The 23,662-nt window shown below is 37.7% G+C and overlaps 1 protein-coding gene across 1 annotated transcript; it reads right to left on the reverse strand.

Moving 5' to 3' along the window:
- Positions 1–5,253: 5,253 nt before the first annotated feature.
- Positions 5,254–18,027, reverse strand: LOC308661370 (hepatic lectin-like). The gene is made up of 6 exons (XM_081316291.1): positions 17,932–18,027; positions 14,610–14,714; positions 12,293–12,325; positions 11,403–11,554; positions 7,392–7,504; positions 5,254–5,698 (listed from the first exon to the last, which is right to left on the reverse strand). The coding sequence occupies exons 1-6, from the start codon at positions 18,017–18,019 to the stop codon at positions 5,548–5,550; spliced, it is 642 nt and encodes a 213-aa protein (XP_081172417.1). The 5' UTR covers positions 18,020–18,027; the 3' UTR covers positions 5,254–5,547.
- Between the last annotated feature and the right edge of the window lie 5,635 nt (positions 18,028–23,662).

Raw genomic sequence — 23,662 nt, forward strand, 5'->3', positions numbered from 1 at the left:
AATAAAACTTGGAGGGGTATTCTGAAGACATTTTTGCTATTGAAGTTTTAGGCAAAAATATCAGTAACATGCCAAAAGATATGCTTATCTAATTGTTTTGCTTCTAAGTAATGACTTTCTGTAAATAGGGAGGTGGAAAGAACTTGAATTAAAACAACAGACCATTACAGTTTTACTATAATCAGCTTGTTTCTTTGATTTTTTGTTGTTTTTTTTACAAAATCACCATTATCAAAGTTGGTGAACTTTGTGAGTTCCTTTTTTAAGGTTGCCTTCCACTCCCAGTTGACCAACTATAATTCACTGAAACTACCATCCTGTGTTTCTAGCATCGTTCTCATTTCCTCTTTGAGGGTAAATGTCAAGTAAATGGGAAGATAGTTCACTCCAGGTTGCTCCCTTCCATCCCCCCAAACTTCTATATTTTAAAACAGGAAAGGATGGCTCCATATTCTTCCAGTCTTTCGGAAGAGTGAGGTTTTTCTCTTCCCCCCCCCCTCGAGTTTTACTGTCCTGTTGAACTGAGACCTGTTGAGACATTCAACAAGACAGGGATGGGAGTGGAGGATGGAATGGCAGAGGCATTTAGACCTCCTAGCCCTTCTCCCCTTGACCTCTAAAGACAAACTTTGCCTGGATCCTTGGAACATTTATGCGTCTGGGTGCATAATTAGCAAAAAGTTCTGCATGCTGGAATAACCCTGTAATGTAATAAATACTTCAGCGTTTCCTGGCAAAGTACTCCAAGAACTCATATACTATGTTTACAGGTAGTCCTCAAATTAAGACCAGAATTTACGTTGCTGAGCAAAACACTTGTTAAGAGAGCTGCACCTGATTTTTATAGCCTTTTTGCAATAGTTATTATTATTATTATATTGATCATATTATTATTACAGCAATAACAAGAACAATTAGATAGCTAGATAATCTTTATTGTCATTTTTTTTTATTGTGGGCCCACTGGGACAATTAGACTTACATACCGCTCTTTACTGCTTTACAGTACTTTCTGAGCAGTTTACAATGTCAGCATATTGCCCCCAACAATTTGCGTCATTTTACCTCAAGCCCAACGGGATCGAACATTAGACTGTAGGCAGAGTTAGTCTGCAATACTGTATTCTAAATACTGCGTCACCAGGGCTCCTCATTACTATTATTATGGTTCGTCACGTAGTCAGCCAGATGTTCAGACTGGATTTGGCATTTTTATCCACCTAAGTCCTTCCCAAGGATATGGGATAGGCAGATATGATTGTGATTGTGATCATCATCTTCATCATCATTATCATCATCATCATCATCATCATATTTATATGCTCCCATCCCGTGGTGGTTCAAGGCAACTCAAGACAGTTTAGAGTTGTTAATGAATTACTCCAGTTGTTAAGTGAATTGTGCCATTGTTAAGTGAATCTGGCTTTCCCCATTGAACTTGCTTTTTGGAAGCCAGCTGGGAAGCTCACAAATAGCAATTGAATAACTCCGGGATGCTACAACCCTTATAATATATACCAGTTGCCAAGCACCCAAATTTTGATCATGTGCCAGCGGGGATGCTGCAGTGGTTGTGAGTGCAAGGACCAATCATAATTTACTTTTTTCACTGTCATTGTAACTTCAAAGAGTTACTAAATACATGGATGTAACTTGAAGGCTACCTGTATATAAGCAGCCTGTCACAATTTCTACTCTGTCACTTCTTTTCACATTTCTAGTGTTTGTCTGGTACAAGCTGGGAAGGGGTTGAGATTTAGTTTTTGCAGACACTCTCTTCAATTCCATAACCCTCTGAATCACAAAATAAAGCTTTGAGGCTGATTAGCCTCCCATTCAGCCTGCTTCAGGGGGAACTGCTTCCATCTGGATGTCTCCGAAATCTAGTTTGGGATTCAGAGATCTCCCTGAAATCAGTGCAGCAAACGCAATTATGTGGCTTCTGAGACATGGGGCCACGTTATTACTCTTTGTACCCTGAAATACTGTCAACGATTCTGGTGGAAAAGAAGTTGATTGATAGGCTTCATTTGCTCCGGGTTTCAGCACTGTGTGCACTTGATTTCAGAGAGGAGGGAAATATTTAAGCAGCCCTCAAAACAGGAATAAGGCATAGGCTACAATTTGTCTCTGCTAGTACCGAGAATGCATTGTTCTTCTTACTAAACCCTATGCGGGAACATCGGGGTTTCACTCCCTTTCCTGTCACTGCATCCATATAGATCTAAGCAGCAACACATTTTGTGAAACCTAAGCACTTTTGACTTAACCTTTCACGCTTCCTTGGAAAAGCAGCTTGATCTGTATTTATTTCAACTGGTAGAAGGCTTCATGCTTACCCAGGCATTTTCTGGGTATTACAAAATAAAAATAAAAATAGGACTAACATTTTCTGATATTGTCTATGGAGATGCTAAGTTGTACAGGTCACGTTTGTCCCAAAGGTGCTTTCTTTCGAAAGGCAACTGGACTTTCTTGTTTTGCTAGAAGACGTTTCGCTTCTCATCCAAGAAGCTTCTTCGGTTCTAGCTTCTTGGATGAGAAGCGAAACGTCTTCTAGCAAAACAAGAAAGTCCAGTTGCCTTTTGAAAGAAAGCACCTCTGGGACATTTTCTAATATTGTTTAGACTCAGAATGACTATTTTTTTTTTTGAAATTCTGGAAAGCAGCCCTGAGAGTTTTATAATCTAAAACTGGATGTTGAAAGCACCCAGTTCCTAGACTTCTGGGCTTTTGCAAACTGGGAAGGCAATGTTTTCTCACATGTTTGAGCTGAAATTCAATCATCCATCTGTTTTAGTCTAGAGCGATTGATTCCTCTGGGCATCTGTTAATCCAAGATTTACAGCAGAATTTTTCAAACTTGGCAACTTTTAAGATTTATAATCTTCAGCTCCCAGAATCCCCTGATCAGCATGCTGGCTAGGGAATTCTGGGAGTTGAAGCTTAAACATCTTAAAGCTGCCACATTTGAAAAACATTGATTTAGAGGGAAAGCAAAAGTAAAGATAACATGGATGCTAAGTATCTTTTCTCAGATAAAGGTTGCTGTGTCTCTCTGTATTTCTAAACAAGTCAAAGAAAGTTTGTTTTCTTTCAACTATGTATATTTAAATACTAACACACCCAGAAGTACTGCAGGTGTGCAAGAAAGTTTGATGGTGCTCTCTGAAGGTAAGAGAGCTGATGAAGTGCACTGATCATGTTGTCTAGTGTGGCAATGAAATGCCTGCAAGAAAACAGCCAAGCTCACAAAGGCCTAAGAGATGAAATGTGTCTATCACCAAGGGGTGAAACTCACAGGAGAAACAGTGTTAAACTCTGCTGCCTTGTTTTCTTTTTTTTTTTTTTTTTTATTGAAAAGTTTTAAAAATACAGTTTTCCTTTAAAAAACCCCCTTCCCCCTCCCTACCTCCCCTCCCTACCTCCCCCCTTCCCCCCCCTCCCCCCTCCCTCCTCCCCCCCCACCTCCCCCTAACCCCCCTCCCCCCCCCGGACTTCCCAGAGCTAAATACAAGGTATATATATATAAAAAGGCAATCATAAACAACCATATACTAACAACTATAAATTCTAAAATCCATCACTCTCTAACTTATATAGGATCAAACAAAACTTAGCATTATTAAATATATATAGAAGACAAAATAAAAAAAGAAAAAAGAAAACGAAAGAAGACTTATTCAAATGCTAGATAAAACTTCTTGACCCTATACTTATTTCTGCTGCCTTGTTTTCTAATTCTTGGCTGAGGATTTTGAATAATTTTAGGGCACTGTTAGATATATTATCCACCATAAACCTGATGGTATTTCCTAAATTCATTTATCTTTTTTTTAATATTACTATTTCAGGTAACTGAGATACATGGAGCTCTGTGTGTGTGTGTGGGGGGGGGTTGTAGTAGAAAACAACAACAACAAAAGGTTTATCTTCCAGGAAAAATACCTCTAATTAATAAAAGTTCTTTATTCCTATGTTAGTGATTCTTAAACAGGAAATAATTCTCCCCAAAGGGTTTAATTGGGCATATCCTAGAGGTAATGGAGCAATATGTAGTTGCTTGTTTGTGACTGCTGTTAAGATGTTTGTGTAAAACAACATATTCTTGTTGTTTTGTGAGGATAATGAAATTATACAAGACTGGGAAAAGGGTAATTGGGTCAGACAATTTAAAAACCACCACCATATGTTGAAAGTGGATGCCAAATGCAAATTTTTAGTGTGAAGAATATCAGTTACAACAGTTCATCTCATTAAATAAAGAAATGCTTATAGTAAGTCCCTCAGGGCTCAATATTTTCCATTGGAAAATAGCTATACAAGTCCAGTATGATTTCCAGACGACTTTTTTCCATTGCCAGCAATGGGGTAGGCATGGTTTCATCATGACGTATCCGGCCCGCAGGCTGGCAGTTTGACACTGATATAGGTTTCCTGCCTGAGCAGGGGGTTGGACTAGAAGACCTCCAAGGTCCCTTCCAACTCTGTTGTTCTGTTATCAAACTGTTAATGCAAAGGATTGTTTGTACTTTATTGAAGTAGGAACATTAGACACAATCTAATGAAAATCTGAGCATACTTCATCACATTCAGGTCAGTAATCTGTTGTAGTAAGGAAGCAATCCTAGCTATGTTTATTTGGAGGTAAACTGTTCTCAGGTAGGATTTGTGTTTAGGAGTTTTAATATGAAAGAACTAAATAAAATTTCCTAGGACTACTTACACTGAACTAATTTAAGCGGGCATGTAAGAAAGCTAAGAAATATTGGGACCAGAATTCAGAGAAATCTTAAAATAAATGTACAATCAAAACCAGAGGTTTTTATTCTAGGTTTGATGGACAAAGAGATTGAAAAAACAAACTGGGACTTTACTTTTATACACAATAACAGCAGCAAGACTTTTATATCAAATAGATGGAAGATTTTTTTTGGGGGGGGGGAGATCAGTCTTTGGGTATCGTCTTCTGTATTCAAGGCAGTTCTCTATTCAGAGCTTGACCATGTCCCCCTGGAGGTGGGCATTCTATTAATCAAACAGGGCTGTTCGTTGAAACAGTTTTTATTATGGAGGGTTGGCTCCCTGTCCTTTTGTTAACTATTTTCAAGCTGGGTAAAAATGCTAAAAAAAATCTCATGACACATGGTTTCTGTTCCTCTGTGGCCCACAAGGGATGTTAAATATCTACGCCTAAGAGAAGCATACAGTTGGCAGTCAAGAAAACATGAGTAATATATTTGATAGCGGAGGCACCACGTATACATGTGTTTTCACGATATGGTAGGTGATGGAAGCACCTATAGGAATCCAACAACTCAATTCTTGATCTAGAATAGGCCTTTCTTAAGAATTGAAACAAATGCATTGACAAATATTTTTCAAACTGGAAAATAATTTTGTTTTTTTGCCAACCAATTTAAAGATCTTTTTTTTTTACCAATAAGAGGGTATTGATTGGGCTGGCTTTTTTTTGGTGTTAATATATAGTTTCATTCCAGCAATCCAGAATAATTGGGATTCCAAAGTAGGTGATTTTCTTCTCCTTCAATTTTTTTCGCTCCAGGGAGGCAAGGGTTTTTTGCACACATAAAATTTTTTCGTATTACAGGATACATCATTCCATTTTCCAGCCTCACCGAGCTCGCCACAGTCTTCATTACTGCTGTGGTCATTGGGTTCGCCTTCTAACCAATTCCTAAAGAAGGAAGATAGTCAAATTAGTTTGAGAGAAATTCAGAAAGAGATGCCATTCCTCTCCACCCATATCATCTTCTGCCTGCCAAGTATAACGCAGAAAGTCTGTACTCTTCCAGTGATGGTTTTGGGTCAGTCATGTTCATGTATATCCCACTGTTTTCCAGTATGAAACTTCAGGAAGCATATGTAGGCCTTCTAAGGGTATATGCCAGATTGGGACTGGTTTAATATTAACACAATATCTATCTGTGCAGCATGCCCTGCATCTTATGTCATTCTCTTCTCATCTATAGAGAAGGCTGTTTCCTCACCTGACTCTTCATATCCATGCAAGGACATGGAATTAGCGCTCTTCTGGATTTACAAATGCCAACTGTACTAGCCATCATAATCAATACTGAGGTATATTAGGAATTATAATTCAGCAACATCTGAATTACAATTCAGCAACATCTGGAGGCTATTACCTAAAGTCTTTTTCACATGTAATCCCATCCTTAGCTGCTTCTTGGGGATTACAGTAAACGCAAATTATCTCATTAAAATCATTTGGGGTGGCCACTGTCCACCACATTTGCTTTCTTCATAACTTTCTTCATACTATTTCTTACTCATGAATAAGCATATCCCTAATGGTTGACATTAGTGACTTCTTGTCAATAGCCAAGGATCAGTAGAAGCCCACTGCCAGCTACCTGAGTCTTGATAACACTGTTTGTTCATCTTAGGTGAGCTAGCAGTGAAAGGGAAGGTGGTTGACAAAATAGGTACAATGAATGAGCAACAAGGATATTAGTGATGAATGAGAGGGTGAATTCCAGGTTTTGTTTGCTTTTTAGAATGTGCTTATTGCGTTCTATCCTAAAAAAGTCTCAGCAATTCTTCCTCACTGTTACTTATGCATCTGCATTCGCTCTGACCTCAAACTGAACATCTTCTTGAAAGAGGAGGGCAAGTGGAAGAAACTTCATTATGTTCTTACTCTAATTAGAAAGAATAAGTGAAAACTTGGAGGAGAGACAGCAGTTACAGTTGATTCTAGTGATCAGCTGGGTCAACTAATCCTCTTCACCAGTGAGGCCATCTTATAAGAGAGACATTTGCTGTTTAAAGACATTGTTAAATGACCAGCTTTTTCATCTCATCATCTTTCCAAGCCCAATGCATCGGAGCTGCTTTGGCTATTTTCAAACATTAGGAATCTTATAAGCATGGGCAGATTTATATACTTGCAAGTGTCTAGAATGTATGTAGAACTTCCAGCCAATCAGTACTTGCTCTTCCTCACTACTCTCCATTGCCTACTAAATGCTTACTGGTAGCATGCTGGCAATTCTGTACATGATCTCCTTTATCTTATGCCAAGCACTGCTCTGATACAGTCTCAGGAAATAAACAAGATAGCCAAGAGCACTGGCTGAGGTAGCTATAATGCTTAAATTACTCATAACTGCAAGTATTCAGTTTTGAAGTCATGTGACCAACAGGGTCATCTTGGATGTTGCCCTCATTTGGAAGATCTCACTGAAAAGTCACTTCAAGTAGATCAACTATATATTGTTTTAAAGGATGATTATATTTTTTCCCAGAGGTTCCCTAATGTATTTTCAGGATGGAAAATTCAGGAAATTTGTTAAAGACACCTGACCAATGGTAGGATATGAAAACTGCACTGCTTAGAATTGTCTTACTTGAAGCTGGTTCTGTAGTCTGTGCTATCAACCCATCTCCATTCCCCTTCAGTATTGTGATCACTGAGTCCAATCCAGAAGCCCTGACCCCTGGTTTCAGCCTGGAGGAAATTCTGGGGTGCCAAAAATTGGAGAAGTAAGAAGGAATCAAAGTTATAACAGCAGAAGCAGCAACAACAACAGTGTGCCAAAATAATTAAGTTGAATTGATCTGGAAGAACTCTTATACCTATATTCATAATAATTAACTATAGTCATATGTTTCTAGGCCTTTCCAAAGTGCTTATTCCAAAAATATGTTTTGGTTAAATTCAATGACCATGACTCTGATTTGTATGTGTAAGAGACCATACTGTTAAAGCTTTGATTATGAAATTGATTTGCCTCATTTGTAGCATTTAATAAGGTCCTGTGACAAACATCATCTTCTAACTACAATTTTCTTGACTTTTTCCACCATCAGTTCTATGTTTCTTTGCTATGTAAAAAGAACACGGAAGAATCCCCCCCTTTCCTTTTTTATTTTCTTAGGGAGGAGCCATTTCTCTGGAATATTCTAGTATTGTTTTTGTTGTTGTTGTTAGTTGCGAAGTCATGTCCAACCCATCGTGACCCCATGGACAATGTTCCTCCAGGCCTTCCTGTCCTCTACCATCTTCTGGAGTCCATTTAAGCTCACGCCTACAGCTTCAGTGACTCCATCCAGCCACCTCATTCTCTGTCGTCCCCTTCTTCTCTTGCCCTCAACCTTTCCCAGCATTAGGCTCTTCTCCAGTGAGTCCTTCCTTCTCATTAGGTAGCCAAAGTATTTGACTTTCAACTTCAGGATCTGGCCTTCTAAAGAGCAGTCAGGGTTGATCTCCATCTAGGACTGACCAGTTTGATCGCCTTGCAGTCCAAGGGACTCGCAGAGTCTTCTCCAGCACCATAGTTCAAAGGCCTCAGTTCTTTGGTGCTCAGCCTTTCTTATGGTCCAGCTTTCACAGCCAAACATTGCAACTAGGAAGACTATAGCCTTGACTATGCACACTTTTGTTGGCAGGGTGATGTCTGCTATTTAGTGTGCTGTCTAGATTTGCCATGGCTTTCCTCCCCAGGAGCAAGCGTCTTTTAATTTCTTGGTTGCAGTCCCCATCTGTGGTGATCTTGGAGCCCAGGAAAATAAAATCTGTCACTACCTCCATTTCTTCCCCATCTGTTTGCCAGATTCTAGTATAGCAGCCTTAATTATAGATGGTGCACTGAAATATATTAGTATGCCTTATGAAACAAAATATAAGGATCTACATCAACCAATAATTTCTTCCATGGAGTTCGGTCACATTTTTTTACATAATGTATCATTTACAAGTGGGAATTTGTGGGTGTCCATATGTTGTGAATATAATTAATAATAATAATAATAATAATAATAATAATAATAATAATAATAATAATAATAATAATAATAATAATAATGAAGTTGGAAGGGACCTTGGAGGTCATCTAGTCCAACCCCCTCCCTGCTCAGGCAGGAAACCTTATACCATTTCAGGCAAATGGCTGTCCAGTCTCTTCTTAAAAACCTCCAGTGTTGGAGCATTCACCACCTCTGGAGGCAGGTTGTTCACAGCATCCTTCACCATGGGCCACATTGGCTGGCTTGTTGAGAGTGGTGGTTCAGTCAGATCTGGAGGAATATGTTCCTATTCTTGCTACTGTGCTAGCTGCCCATTGCACCTTTACATGAATCACAGCTTGAGGATTACTTCTGTAGGCATGCTGGATTGCAAACCAGAGCCAGTATTGTCATTAAATGGACATCTCTATACCACTTCTCTTTTTACTCCACAAGCCATCAAAAGCAGTGGAAGGCAATCTGTGATTGTCTTTATTTCCATCAACTCAGAAATAATATGAGCAAGGAACTTGCTGCTCCTTCTGAAAATCTCACCCTCACATCACTCAGAGAAAAAGAAAACATCCCACCCCTTGAAAATCTTAAGCCTTTTTAGTTACGTAGTTTGTTTGTTTGGATTGTCTTGAGCGATTATTTTTACTGTATGCTACCCAGTCCTTACAGAGCTGGGTGACCTTGTACAATTTTGAAATACATGAAAATAAATAAATTAAACTGCTTGTTACTTCCCAAGCCAATATGATTGTATAGGGAAGTGAGAAACAGAAAATTCAGTTTCACCCTGGCTTGTTTCTCTAAGCTAGTGGCAGCCACAAAGCTTTCAAGTTAGCCTTTCTCTTACACAATATGAAAGGCAGGATCAGAATGCAGGGATAAAGCAAGAGTTCCTTTCAAAGGGGAAATTGGCCCACAGCGAATTAAAAGTAACAACACACATCCTAGAATTCTTAGTGGTTTTCTCTGCTATGAAGTTGAGCTTAAAACCGAGGTCTAGTGTGGTTTTCCATACATACGCTGGAAGCATTGCTCAGCTCTGCAGACCCCTACTGAAACTGCAACTTTGTAGGAGCTTTGGATCTCATTTCCCTGCCTTCCTCAAAGAATCTTGGGAAATGTAGTTTGCAATATCAGAGAGAACTTTCTGTCCCATGTTTAGATCAAGGCAGCAGGTCAAAATAGCTTTCTCTTGAGAAGACAGCTGCCCCATGTAGATATACTTCATTTCTTCCTTGGGACTAAAAGGCAAATTCTAAATGAGGAAAAGGTGGCCCACTTCTATCTTATATGATTTCATGCTTCTTTTAAAGTTAAGATTACCAGGCATTTTCATTTTGTCTCAAATTATCCCCATGTCACCTAGCTTAGCTTTTGATGATTCTTAGTTCTGTTAGACTTGCAATGCCGCTTTGTATCAGTATGGTGTGCCATGAGCGTAAATCTTTGTGTAGATAGGCAATAGGAACATATAAAAGGTATGGCCTCTCTTGTGATAGAAATAAATCATAATGAGCTGATTTGTCATGTCCCATGACTATACCCCTGACTAGAATCCACAGTGACATTTCTTCATGGATAACCTAATATTATAGGTAAAGGTAAAGGTTCCCCCGCACATGCGTGCTAGTCGTTTCTGACTCTAGGGGCCGGTGCTCATCTCCGTTTCAAAGCCGAAGAGCCAGCGCTTGTCCGAGGACGTCTCCGTGGTCATGTGGCCGGCATGACTAGACACCAAAGGCGCACGGAACGCTGTTACCTTCCCACCGGAGTGGTCCCTATTTTTCTACTTGCATTTTTACGTGCTTTCGAACTGCTAGGTTGGCAGAAGCTGGGACAAGTAACAGGCGCTCACTCTGTTACGCAGCACTTGGGATTCAACCCGCCAAACTGCTGACCTTCCGATCGACAAGCTCAGCGTCCTAACCCACTGAGCCACCGCGTCCCTTGTAACCTAATATTATAGCATCCACTTAATAATTGATCATTATGATTGCTGTTTATCATTGGTTGTACTTGTTAGATTATTTCTTTGTTTGTGGTTACACCAGGATCATGGTGGGCAAAGTGGTGGTTTCATGCTATCACTGCAAGGGGCAGAATTTCAAGAGGTGTACATCTTTGAGGGGAAACGTTTTGTTTGAACAGTTTTTTTTTTATACAGAAGGGCCGATGAGCCTTCCAAATGATGCAGGTTGATGTTGCTTTTTTGGTGACATGGCAAAATTTAGTAGTGCAATATTTAGATCCTGCAATCTGCTCTCCAAAAAGAAAAAAATATATCCAGCTTTAATGAATATGCTGATGTACCAAAATAATGAGAAGTACTTTGCACAGATCATCTTGCTTTGTTCAAAAATGCACCAGAGGACATATCTAAGCATATTTTACCTGCATAATGTGTTCAATGTCAATCGACTCCTAGTTGCTTTTTTACCCTAGAGTAAATTGTCTTTCAAAAATCAGGAAGGAAAAAAAGGCACTAGATTGTCTTTCAAAAACCAAGGGGTTACTGCCTTTTTTGACAGTAACTTGTAACAGAGAAACAGTGGGTAGGGAAATGTTCCTTCTCAAATAGTTATGGGTATCTTCTCCGAAACAAATACTAGGATTCTTACCTGTTCATACTGATTGGTAATGACTACCAATTCTGAATTCTTTTCTTCACACTTATTCTTTGCTGTGTGCCAAATAGCTTGTGTGAAGGAGAACAAGTAACATGCACCATCAAAATATTTCCATTCTCTGCTTTTGTCTCCACATGGGTACACTGCCAAAGAATAAAATAAAATAAAATAAAATAAAAGAACTTTTTCAGCTTTGGTTGCCAGAAGTTTTGGTCTAGATGTCTGCTACCCTGCACTGGAATTTTGGAAGCATGTAGTTTTTCTGCAGTAGAAAAGCAGAAAACTAAGAAGGATATGATCAGCTGGGAACTGGGAGGGTACTACAGCTAAGCACAGTGGAACACAGTGTGTGGATTGAGTTTTCCCCTCTGGAAAAACTCATGGGAATAAACTTAATCTCAGTGAATTCTTTAGTGTATTGAAAAAAGGAAGAGGCCATGTTAGAATTTAGAAGAGGGAAACACAATTGCCTTAGAGATATCTGAGCCACAATTGTAGTGGAAAGAAATTATTGCCCTGGGCAAGCAGTTGGATTAGAGGACTTCCAAGATCCCTTCCACACCTAACAACAACTTACTGTGAAAAGCAGATTTTATGGTGGAATTTGATTTTCAAGGCGGTAACTATATTTCCTCAATGGATTTTTGTACAGAGGCTTAGAAGGCTTACCCTGTTTGCCACGTTTTCTGGGATCACATGGTATGCAAAGAAATTACTTGCTTAAAACTGAAGTGCTAGAGTATAATCCTGCATGGAAAATACAGCCTATTGATATTTATTGTCTGAAAGAGCTCCATTGTGGGCTCTCTTGGGATCAATCAGTACCCCCCTCACCCAACAATTAGGTCCTGGAGCTCGTACATTTCTTGAAGATGACTTACGGTTTTCTAGATGTTGCTGCCACTTGCTCCTTCCTATAAGAATAGAATTGTACACAATAATATCACAAGTTGAGAAGCAATAAAAATACCATATTCAGAGGGATCTTAAGCACTCTGAAAAAAATCTAGACCTGGAGTTAGCTTTGTAAGAACTTTAGAATTCTGCATCACACATTTCAATTTCTCTCTGTCGTCTCTCTGTCTCTCTGTCTCTCTCTGTCTCTCTCTGTCTCTGTCTCTGTCTCTGTCTCTGTCTCTGTCTCTGTCTCTCTCTCTCTCTGTCTCTGTCTCTGTCTCTCTCTCTCTCTCTCTCCTTCATTAATATATTTGTGCTTTGATAAACACATGCCTTTTCAGGGCACATGGAGAGCTGATGTCTTGCTGGCTTCTGCTGGCTAGCAGATTTTGTGAGGTGAATTGTGACCAGATGCTGAATCTGACTTGGTGTTAATTTCTCCAAAACAAAGGAGAGATTGTTGAGATCATCTACAACTCTGGGCTCATAAATAAACCATGGAAACTCATTCTCAGGGCTTTTTTTCTCATAGAACGCTCAGAATGGAGTTCCGGCACCTTTTTTGGATGGAACCTTGTAGGTTAGGCAAGGCAGGTTGTATGACATGTGAGTTCTGGCACCTTTTTCTTTTACTAAAAAAGCACTGGTCATTCTTATGATTGGCGTATGAATGGAATGGCTGAAGTTGGGATTACATCAAGCATATTTGCAAAGTAGCCCATATGGACATTAAGCTTGACTGATCCCTACATATATTTAATCACTTTTTGGGATTTTTAAAGATGTTTTGCATATTGGAGAGATTAAGACCCTTCAGTTTGCAAGTATTATATTCGTTAGGTGAGTTTTCACCTCCTTAAAAGGCAATGGTGTGCATATGATATTTTTTTTAGACTATGCAGCAAAAGGATGCTTAGTACAAGGATTTTTGGAAGTTAACGATGGATTAAGGGACCAGAGGGATTTTAAATTATAGTTTAGAATGATTTGGAAGATATTTTCTCATTTGAGAAAATGGAGATATTTTTTTTGCGGGGGGGGGGAGGATTAATGGTAAGGACACCTTGAGGGCTGGACACTAATGGAGCAGAAATTCTTAGTGCAAATTTTTGAATACCATTCAGTCAAGCTTTTGGACAGAACGGACCAAATGCTTGATAAAACTGATGGAGCACAGTCTAATAAAGTGGTAACACAAGAAGGAGCTGCAATGGATATCTATTAAATTAATTTGAAGGATAATTAAATGTAATTCAAATGGATCCGATGGATGAGTTATTCCCTAAATGACACAAGCAGGTATTAAATCAGGAAACTGATTTAGATTTTTTTTCCTTTTGGAATTACAAAAGATCTCTGCTAAAATTTGGAAAGACCTTTCTTTAGAAGTGTCTAACAAAAGCATAGATTTTACTTATTAATACAAAAGAAATCTATTATGCTTCTGAAGGATTTTTACTTAGAAACACAGATGATGAGCAACTTCCACTGGGACCTTTTTATGAAAGGATAAAAGAATAATTACAAACTCAGGGAAGGTTTATAAGATTGGCTTGTTTGCCCAGAATTAAAAGAAGAAAATAGTTATATCTGGTTACTCTGCCTGGACTTTTGCTGACAAAGATTGATTGACATGACATTTGAACTTTGATTTCTTTACTTAAGGGATGAGTCACAGGAACGAAAGAGATTATGCTTTATTTAGAGAGGGTGATAAAACTTCTAAAATTGATTTTAATCTGGTGGGATGAAGAGGGAAGTTACTTCTTTTTTCTTACTTTTTCTCTTTTTTCACCCTTTTTTCACCCATCTGCAGACTAATTCTTTGCATTGCATTTTATTCTGGCCAAGAAATAAAATGTCTAAAACAATTGATTTATAAGTCCCTTGTCTGAACATAGAATTTTGGCTTAATTCTGGCTTTTTTTTGCCCCATTTGGAGAGAGGAAAAAATGAAGAAATGAAAGCAAAACTGTAAAAACCTAAATCAACCTGATTATTTTACTTACCTGCATGACTTTCTCTGCTTGTTCAGCAAACCGTGATTTATAACTTAATCTTAAAGACAGTGCTGGATTGTAAAGTACGGCAATTAGCTATAAAACTGATACTTATATTTTGTCTCCTGATGCACATGGCGCTATATTGTACCAAGTCAGCTGGAAATTAATGTATGTTTTGTGGGTTCAGTAACTTGCTTTTTCTAGAATACTAAGATTTTGAGAAAATTTTAAAGCCACTTTCTACAACATTGTGTCCTGAACCCATACAATATGTCAGAAGTCAAAATAGCTGACTTACCCTGGGATGCCACAAGCCCGAACAATATGATGATCAGCAGGTAAGAAATGGCTAGAAGCACATAAATTATAGTAGATGTCCATTTCCATTGTGGGATAAATCTGTCTTGAGAGAGAGAAGAAAAAGTGAGAGAGGGAGAGAGAGGGAGAGAGAACAAATTAAAATCTTGTATGAAAATTCTTTGCAGTATTTGTGCTTTGAAAACTCCTTATGTAATAAAAACCATTGGATATAGACAGTGCTCTGTAGTGTTCTAGTAATATTTCTAATTTCTAATGTTAGGAATGTGTGCACATCTGGCTATGTAGTCTTGTTGCATTTTCCATAGTAATAGGACTCAATAATGTATTTTGTATATAGCAGATGTTGTTGTTGTTAGCTGCGAAGTCATGTCCGACCCATCGTGACCCCATGGACAATGTTCTCCCAGGCCTTCCTGTCCTCTACCATCTTCTGGAGTCCATTTAAGCTCACACCTACTGCTTCAGTGACTCCATCCAGCCACCTCATTCTCTGTCGTCCCTTTCTTCTCTTGCCCTCAATCTTTCCCAGCATTAGGCTCTTCTCTAGTGAGTTCTTCCTTCTCATTAGGTGGCCAAAGTATTTGAGTTTCAACTTCAGGATCTGGCCTTCTAAAGAGCAGTCAAGGTTGATCTCCTCTAGGACTGACCGGTTTGATTGCCTTGCAGTCCAAGGGATTCGCAGGAGTCTTCTCCAGCACCATAGTTCAAAGGCCTCAATTCTTTGGCGCTCAGTCTTTCTTATGGTCCAACTTTCACAGCCATACATTGCAACTGGGAAGACCATAGCCTTGACTATACGCACTTTTGTTGACAGCAGATACATGTAGCGAAACATAAATAACCCGGCAAAATAATGAAAGAATACATCAGTATGTATTCAGAGCTTCTTTTTTTTAAAGATCAGACGTAGCTCTCTATGCTGAGCAGTGATGCCACCAAAGTAATATTTTCTGGCTGAAAAGTTTGACTCATGGAGAATTATGTTACTAATCTTAAATACAGGGCATATGTAAGAATCATAATTTTTCTCTCCCAAAATTAGTCAAAATTAGTCAGGTTTATGCTCCTTTCTACAAATTAATAAAATAAAGAGGGAACATGTCAAAAATATCACGAATGCCACATTTTAATCACCTATTCCCTGTATAAAAAAGTATTGAAATTATAGGAATAGAATGATGTAATATAGAGAGAATAATTTGTTTATCCTTTAAATTTAAATTCACTATTTGTTAAGGTTTTATGGATATTAGAGACTTTCAAAGCAGTGAGCTTAATCTGGTAGCTGATGAGTTTTACCTTCTTCAGGTTTAAGAAATTTTAAATTTAAAATATTAAAAAGAATTTAAAATAATTTGCAGTTGGAAAAAGGGAGAAAAAGAGGATGTTGATGTAAGAATGTTTTAAATGGATTGGGAGATTTGAAATATTGATTATATTTTCGCTGTAAGATTTGAAAAAAACAAGTATATAATTAAATAATATACCGATGGGAAATGACTGAAAGGAAACCAAACCCATATTAGGAACTGAGGCTTGATTAAGGCTGCAACTGGACAATACAGCTAACTAAAGGACCAGGCAAAAAAGAGATCAAATAACTAAGCTGGCTATAACTTTTTCTTATCTTAAAGAAAAGAGCCTTGGTGGAGCAGTGGGCTAATGCCTCCTTAAGTAACACCAGCTGCCTGCAATTAGTGCAGGTTCGCATCCCACCAGGCTCAAGGTTGACTCAGCCTTCCATCCTTCCGAGGTAGGTAAAATGAGGACCCAGATTGTTGGGGGCAATAAGCTGACTTTGTAATAATGCCACTTGGGGGGGTGGCGAAAGCCCTAATAAGCAGGCATATACATAGAATGAAGGCTACTGCTAAGCTTGTAAGCCGCCCTGAGTCTTCGGAGAAGGGCGGGATATAAATGGAATTAAAATAAAAAAAAAATAAAGAGATTTTTTAAAAAATATGAGCTGACATATTAATAGCTAATATCTCAGACACACATTTCAATGGAGAAACTTTAGAAGTTGATGAGAAAAACTTTAAGAAACTTTTACCTGATGGAGGACAACAAAATTGAGATTACTAAAATGGGAATGCAAAAGACAAATCAAGAAAAGGATCTGGACGTGTAACAGCTGCGACAAGAAATCCTGGATGATGCCCCTTTATGGGATTTACAAAGAAGCCTGGTAAAAACTTTGAAGATTTCTTTTTAAATGCCAACAAGTGATAAAAGACCAGATCCTGTGATGCCATAAGAATGATTTAAAGGTTAAGATTGTGCAGAGCAAAAAAAGAATATAAAGGTGGACTGTTTGATAAGGGATAAAATATTTCTGGTAACTCCTAAAAGACTTTTTGATGAACTAGGATTGAAAAGATGATTTTTGGATTGCATATAGATAAAGGTTAGGCTATGGGAAGAAGAGTTTTTTTTGTTTAATTCATAACTTTGAAAGAGGGTGGAAAGTTAGTATAACAGCTTATCCATGGCGTGATGAGGGTTGGAAGCTGCTTCTTTAATATTGTCTTTTCTGAGGGGTCCCTGGTGCTCTCCCAACTTGCTTTCTTGCAGACGTTTCATTACCAAACTAGGTAACATCATCAGTCTGCAAGAAAACAAGCCAGCTCAGAGAGCACCAAGGACCTCTTATTTCAACCCTGAGCTACAAATATTCTCCTTCATTGTCTTTTCTACTTCTACTTTTCTTTTCTTTTTCTGTACCTTTTGAACTTTTTTCCCCCCTAGCTTAGTTTGCATTAGCTATTGCTATGTTTATTGAAAGCTTCAATGCAGTTATCAACAAAAAAATAATGTAACTTCACAGTTAATGAACCTATAAAGAAAAGAAGGAGAAGAACACCCTTTTTCAGAGCTCCTTACTCTGGGACAGAAAGATACTTTGAGATTAAAAGACTGTGCACTCACATCCCAACTGACAGTAGACACCCCTGTGAGCTGAAAGCAGACAACCAGGAATGCTTTGATCCAAACAGGAGAAGCTAGTTTTTCAGAATGTCCTGCTATTCTGAAAAATCATCCAAAAATAAATTGAGGATAGACTCTACAGAATTGTGGGAGGCTAACTCTAACATTTAGTTCACCCCAAATGATCCTGGAACTGTTTCAATTAAAGCAAGCCCTCTCTAACGCTAGTGTTAACTGAGTTTTATGATAAATATGACATCGTATCTCCTCTTAACCCAGGCAGACACAGCTAAAAGGGAGCAAATCTGTTATGCTAAACAAATTCTTAGTCTTTCCCCTACCATTAAGCTGAATCAATAATAAGTATTTACCAATTGTTCTTGCTGGCATATTTGTTCCGGTTTCTGTTAAATATTCTTGATCTTTCATTTGCTGTTCGCAGTCATTGATGGAAATCATTTTGCACTGAGATTATGCTTGCGATGGATTTTTATAGCTTGAATTGAGGAACTTAAATATAATACATATGCTCGCCCTCTTTCGTTGCTGCTTCTTAGAAATGTCATAGGAAATTTGCTTGGAAATTACTGGGCAGGTCCTGTCAAGAAGCCTGAAGCAAGATCTTGAGATGTTAGCTGGGATAAATATGGGTTTCTAACTCATAAGGAAGAGGAAAATGTTCTTTGGACTGTAAACCTGGCCACCTCTTTATTAAAACTGTGCCTCTCCTGGCTTAGTAGGACACTTGGGAGATGACTTAGATTAAGTCCATGATCGATGTTAAGTTTCTAGAGGGAAGGGCTGATTCTACTGGCCTTAAAGGAGACAGTGTTATGGCCCTCCTCAAGAGGCCATCACCAGATCCTACAGTCCTGGACAATTTCCATCTAATTTCCAACTTTCCCTTAAATAATTTTATATTAATTTGAATGTATCTCTTGTGAACATACAGGTTGTTATATCTCCAGTTCTTTCAGCATTAAGCGAGATGAAGTGTTGAAACAGCAAACAAGTTTATTAACTCAGAACAGAAGCAGCCCTAATAGCTGCTGCACAGCTATTTATACCGTTAGCCACTAAGGTGACAACCAATGGGTTTAAAGTAACAGTTTCCTGTCCAAGCCTCATTATCAGCTTGGAGACAGCCAGTCTGGTTTTCAGCAACCATTACATAACACAGAATCTAGTCAAACATTAAGCAAGTGATCAGACATTAAGCAAGTGGAACAATACAAGATATAGACTGGACTCAATTTGGAAAGCAGAAGATTTTGAAGTGAGGAACAGGTTAATCTTAGATGAAGGAGTGAAACTAAGCCAAGGGAAGAGTAAGGAGCAGAAACAAACAGAAGAGAGGACCCAAGGAGCAACTGCAAAACAGAAGGACAGAAAGAGGAAGACGACCAAAAGGGCGAGGATGAAGGATTTGCCAGAGAACAAAGGACTACTAGATCTACTAGACCGAAATATAAATAAATGGAAATGGAGAAAAAAATGGAATCTTCTCAGTAAACATAAATGGACTGAATTCCCCAATTAAAAGAAATAAGATTTTTAGGAACTTGAATTTGGATATAATCTGTTTTCAAGCAACTCATATAAAAGAACAACATCGTAAATTATTGGAATATTCAAAAATTGAGAACTTTATTATGCATCAGCGCAACAGAAAAAAAGAGGAGTCGCTATATACATTAAAGAGACAATAGATTCTAAAATGGTATACTTAGATGAAGAAGGAAGAATTTTAATGGTAGAAATTTATCTGCATCAAAAGCAAATATTATTAGTGACAATTTATACACCAAATAATAATCAAGAAAAATTTTACAAAAACTTACATAGAAAAATAATAGAAATGGAGTATCAAAATATTTGCCTACTAGGAGATTTCAATGCAATAATAGATGGAAAAATTGACTATAAAAGTAACAAAACAGGGAAAAGTGGAAGAGGAAGATTACCTAAGACATTTTTTGATATGGTGGAGGAAATTGGAATTCAAGATGTTTGGAGGGAAGTTAATCCACAAAAATTGCAATATACTTTTTATTCAAATAGCCAAAAATCCTGGTCAAGGATTGATATGATTTGGATGACAGCTGACGTGAGAATGAACGTTCAGGACATTGAAATAGAAACAGGCATATGGGCAGATCATAATCCTTTGAAAATGACCTGGAAAGGAATACAAAAAGGGCCAAGATGGACTTTAAATCATTCCATATTAAAAGAAAAAGAATTTATAGAGTTAACAAAAAAAAAAAGAAATGGAATTCTTCTTCAAAGAAAATAAAAAAGAAGATACAACAGCACAAAATGTATGGGATACAGCTAAAGCATACTTTAGAGGTGTAGCTATAATGTATATGGCAAGGAAAAATAAACAGAGAAAACAGCAATATGTATTATTAAAAGAAGAATTTGGAAAGTTAGAATTAGAACTGCAAAAATATCCACAAAAAAAGACTTTAAAAAGAGAAATGGACATAATAAAACATAAATTAAATCTGTTAGACTCAGAAAAAATGTCAGAACAGATAAAAAGAGCAAAACAAAATTTTTTTGAAAATGCCAACAAGCCAGGAAGATGGTTAGCTTATAAACTTAAAAAACAGGAAAAAAATGATACATAATTTACTCGATGGGAAAGGTTATTTACAATATAAAAATGAAGAAATAAAAAGATAGTTAAAGAATTCTATAAGGAACTGTATGATAAGGAGACTTCAAGAGAGAAAACTGTAAAATATCTGGAAGAAAGTAATCTTCCAAAGATTTCAGAGACATTTAAAAATATGTTAGATGGAGGGGTTACAATGATGGAAATAACAGAGGCCATAAAGAGACAAAAAAATGGGAAGACACCAGGTCCAGATGGACTTCCGGCAGAGTTATATAACAACTTACAAGAGATATTAAGCGAACCATTGAAAGACGTTTGTAATGGACTTTTATTAGAAGCTAAAATGCCAATGACATGGATTGAAGCAAATCTTTCTTTAATACCAAAAGATTTGGATTTGACCCAGATTAAGAACTATAGACCGATCTCATTGCTCAATGTGGATTATAAAATTTTTACTTCAATAATGGTGGAGAGATTGAAAAAATATTTAGTTGAATTTATACACCCAGATCAAAATGGCTTTTTACCAAAGAGACAAATTAAAAATAACTTAAGAGTGATAATAGATGTATTAGAATACTATGAGCTACATCCAGGGAAACAAATGGCATTAATATTCTTAGATGCTCAAAAGGCATTTGATAATCTTTCATGGCAATTTATGATTCATCAATTACAAATAATGGACTTTGGACAGAATTTTATAAACATGGTAAAAACAATATATAACAAACAAACAGCCAAAGTGATTGTGAATGGGGATTGTACTGAGAGCTTTGATATAAGGAAAGGCACAAGGCAAGGATGCCCTTTATACCCTCTGTTATTCATTTTCACTTTGGAAGTTTTAAATCAAAATATAAGACAAGATACAGAAATTAGAGGGTTGGGGATAAAGGGTGAAACATATGAGTTACAAGCATTTGCTGATGATTTAGTATTTATTTTGGAAGAACCCTTGGAGATGATCCCAAAATTGTGGGGGAAGATAGAACAATATGGAGAAATAGCGGGACTAAAAATAAATAAAGAAAAAACTAAGATAATAGTTAAGAATCTTACGGATAAGCAAAAAAGCTTATCTTCTTCTTCTTCTTCTTCTTCTTCTTCTTCTTCTTATTATTATTATTATTATTATTATTATTATTATTATTATTATTATTATTATTATTATAGTTTAATCCACTTGCACTGTTTTATGTTTACATGTTTGATGACAAACAGCCTTATGTTTATAAGTGACAGTTTTCCTACTAAGCACCTGCATGTCATAAGCATTTGAATTAAAATTACCATATTAAAATCAAATCTGATGTTTTTTAATTTTTATTTGGTGTGCGTTGGAAGAGGGGTAGTCTTATACGGCGAGTATAGCCCAAACCCTATAATTTAACAGGAAATGTAGGGGGTCGTCTTATACGCCCAGTCGTCTTATACACCGGAAAATACGGTAAGTATTTTCAAAATCACTGTATTAGAAATGTTTTGATAACAGTATGGGAAAAAATTAAAATTAAAATATATGTAAAAATTCCAGGGTGGTTATCAATGACGGAAGCTTTCTCACACCCAAATTTGTTAGATTTTGAAAAAACTTGGGCATATAAAAATATTTTGAATACTAATGGGACATTAAAATCGAAACAAGAGCTGGAAAATCAGGGCATCAACATGTCATGGTGGGCATTGTTACAAATACAAAATAGACATGAAAAAGACGTGAAACTGTACGGATTTTATAAAGAGCAAACTGTATTTGATAAGATATTGTTAACTTCTGATGAGAAATTAATTAAGAAAATGTATAATTTTTTGTTAATTTTAAAGATGGAAAGTGAACAAACTAAAGAGACAATGACAAGGTGAGTGAAAAACTTTGGTTATAATATAGAATTAGAAAAATGGCAAAAACTATGGGAGAGAAATTATAAATTGACAATGTCAACTGCGTATAAATTTTTTTTATATAAAATGTTTTATAGATGGCACTTGCCACCAGCAAGATTAGCAAAAATGTTTAAAAATGTGTCAGATAAATGTTGGAAATGTAAACATAATTCAGGTACGTACTAACATATGTGGTGGACATGTGACAAAGTAAAGGCCTATTGGAAAAAAATACATGCTTGGTTAGAAAAAATATTAGGAGAACATGTAGTATTTAATCCTGAATTTTTTTAATTAGGTATAATACCAGAAAAGATTAATAAGCAAACTTTATATTTGGTTCTACATATTATAACAGCAGCAAGAATAATCTATGCGCAATGTTGGAAGAATGAACGAATACCATCAGAGGAAGAAGTAATTAAAAAAATACTGGAATGCGCTGAGATGGTCAGACTAACAATGAGGCTGAAAGACAAAGAAGAAACAGAATATTACCAAAGCTGGAATTTATTCTACAAATGGTTAGAGGAGAGAACCAAAGAGTAGGACTTGATTATGTATTAGCGTTTTATGAACCCAGATCACACGCTGATTGAAAAATGAACATATGTATGTAGAGAAAAAATAAAAATAAAAAGCTTACTGTAAAAAAAAACAGTTATGGCCAATACATTACACCCCTTCCCCCTAGATAGCTCAAACCCTCAATGGCTTTACATAGTCTTGCAGATATTTAGGTGGCCTTCTTGACCGTTCAGAACATCTAAGGGTTGTCGGAGTCTCCCAGTCTACCTGCTTGCCTGCCAGGCTAGGTAGACCAGAACTCTGAGGTTCAGTGGAGTCGGGTTGGCTCGAGTCCCTTTGGCTGGCCAGTCCTGGTCGCCCAAACCAAAGTCCAATCATGCAGCAAGGTCTCTCGGGTTGTCTCTCAACTCCATTTGCCTGTCCTGTTCATCGGATGCAGTCTGTGAGTCCAGAGGAGACTCTTCTATGGCCAGTCCCCCGTCTCCTTGAAGAAAAGCTGTTAGAGCGTGCAAGCTCCTCTGTTTATTTATTTTTTTAATTTTAATTCCATTTATATCCCGCCCTTCTCCGAAGACTCAGGGCGGCTTACAAGCTTAGCAGTTTGAACACTGTTGTGCTGGTCCTATGTGTGACCCTCTCTGGAGCCCTGAGCCGCCGACTGATCTGCCAGCAGCCGACACAGCTGGTCAATGTGCTGACAAATGACTCACCCATCTTCCAGGGCCACCTTGTAGGAGAGTGGCCCTGACACCTTAACAACCACTGCTGCCACCCACAAAGCCCCTTGCCTGTAATTCTGGGTCTAGACCCAGCCCCCAACTTGCAGACTTCTGGGTTCCTTTGGCTGTGCAGAGTGCACTGCGACTTGGTCAGGGTGTAGTCTGTCCAGTTTGGTGATCAAGCGTCGGCCCCATTGTAGCTTGGCTGAGCTTCTGCCTGTGGCTGTGCAGGGTGCCCTGTGCTGGCAGAGTAGGAAATCTGCCACCCTGTGTTGTCAATCACCTGTGACAATCCATTTGAAGGATTCCTTGGTTGTTGCAGACCATGCATTCCACTTG

This window comes from Vipera berus, assembly GCF_964194415.1.
Source record: "Vipera berus genome assembly, chromosome: 2".
Classification (NCBI taxonomy): domain Eukaryota; kingdom Metazoa; phylum Chordata; class Lepidosauria; order Squamata; family Viperidae; genus Vipera; species Vipera berus.

Bases quoted from the DNA above. Each gene is read 5' to 3' on its own strand.
- LOC308661370 (XM_081316291.1), bottom strand. From the start codon at position 18,019: ATGATTTCCATCAATGACTGCGAACAGCAAATGAAAGATCAAGAATAT. The intron at 14,715-17,931 runs GTAAATACTTAT...CTCTCTCTCAAG, and splicing joins TATGCCAGCAAGAACAATTG to ACAGATTTATCCCACAATGG. The intron at 12,326-14,609 runs GTAAGTCAGCTA...CTATTCTTATAG, and splicing joins CGGGCTTGTGGCATCCCAGG to GAAGGAGCAAGTGGCAGCAA.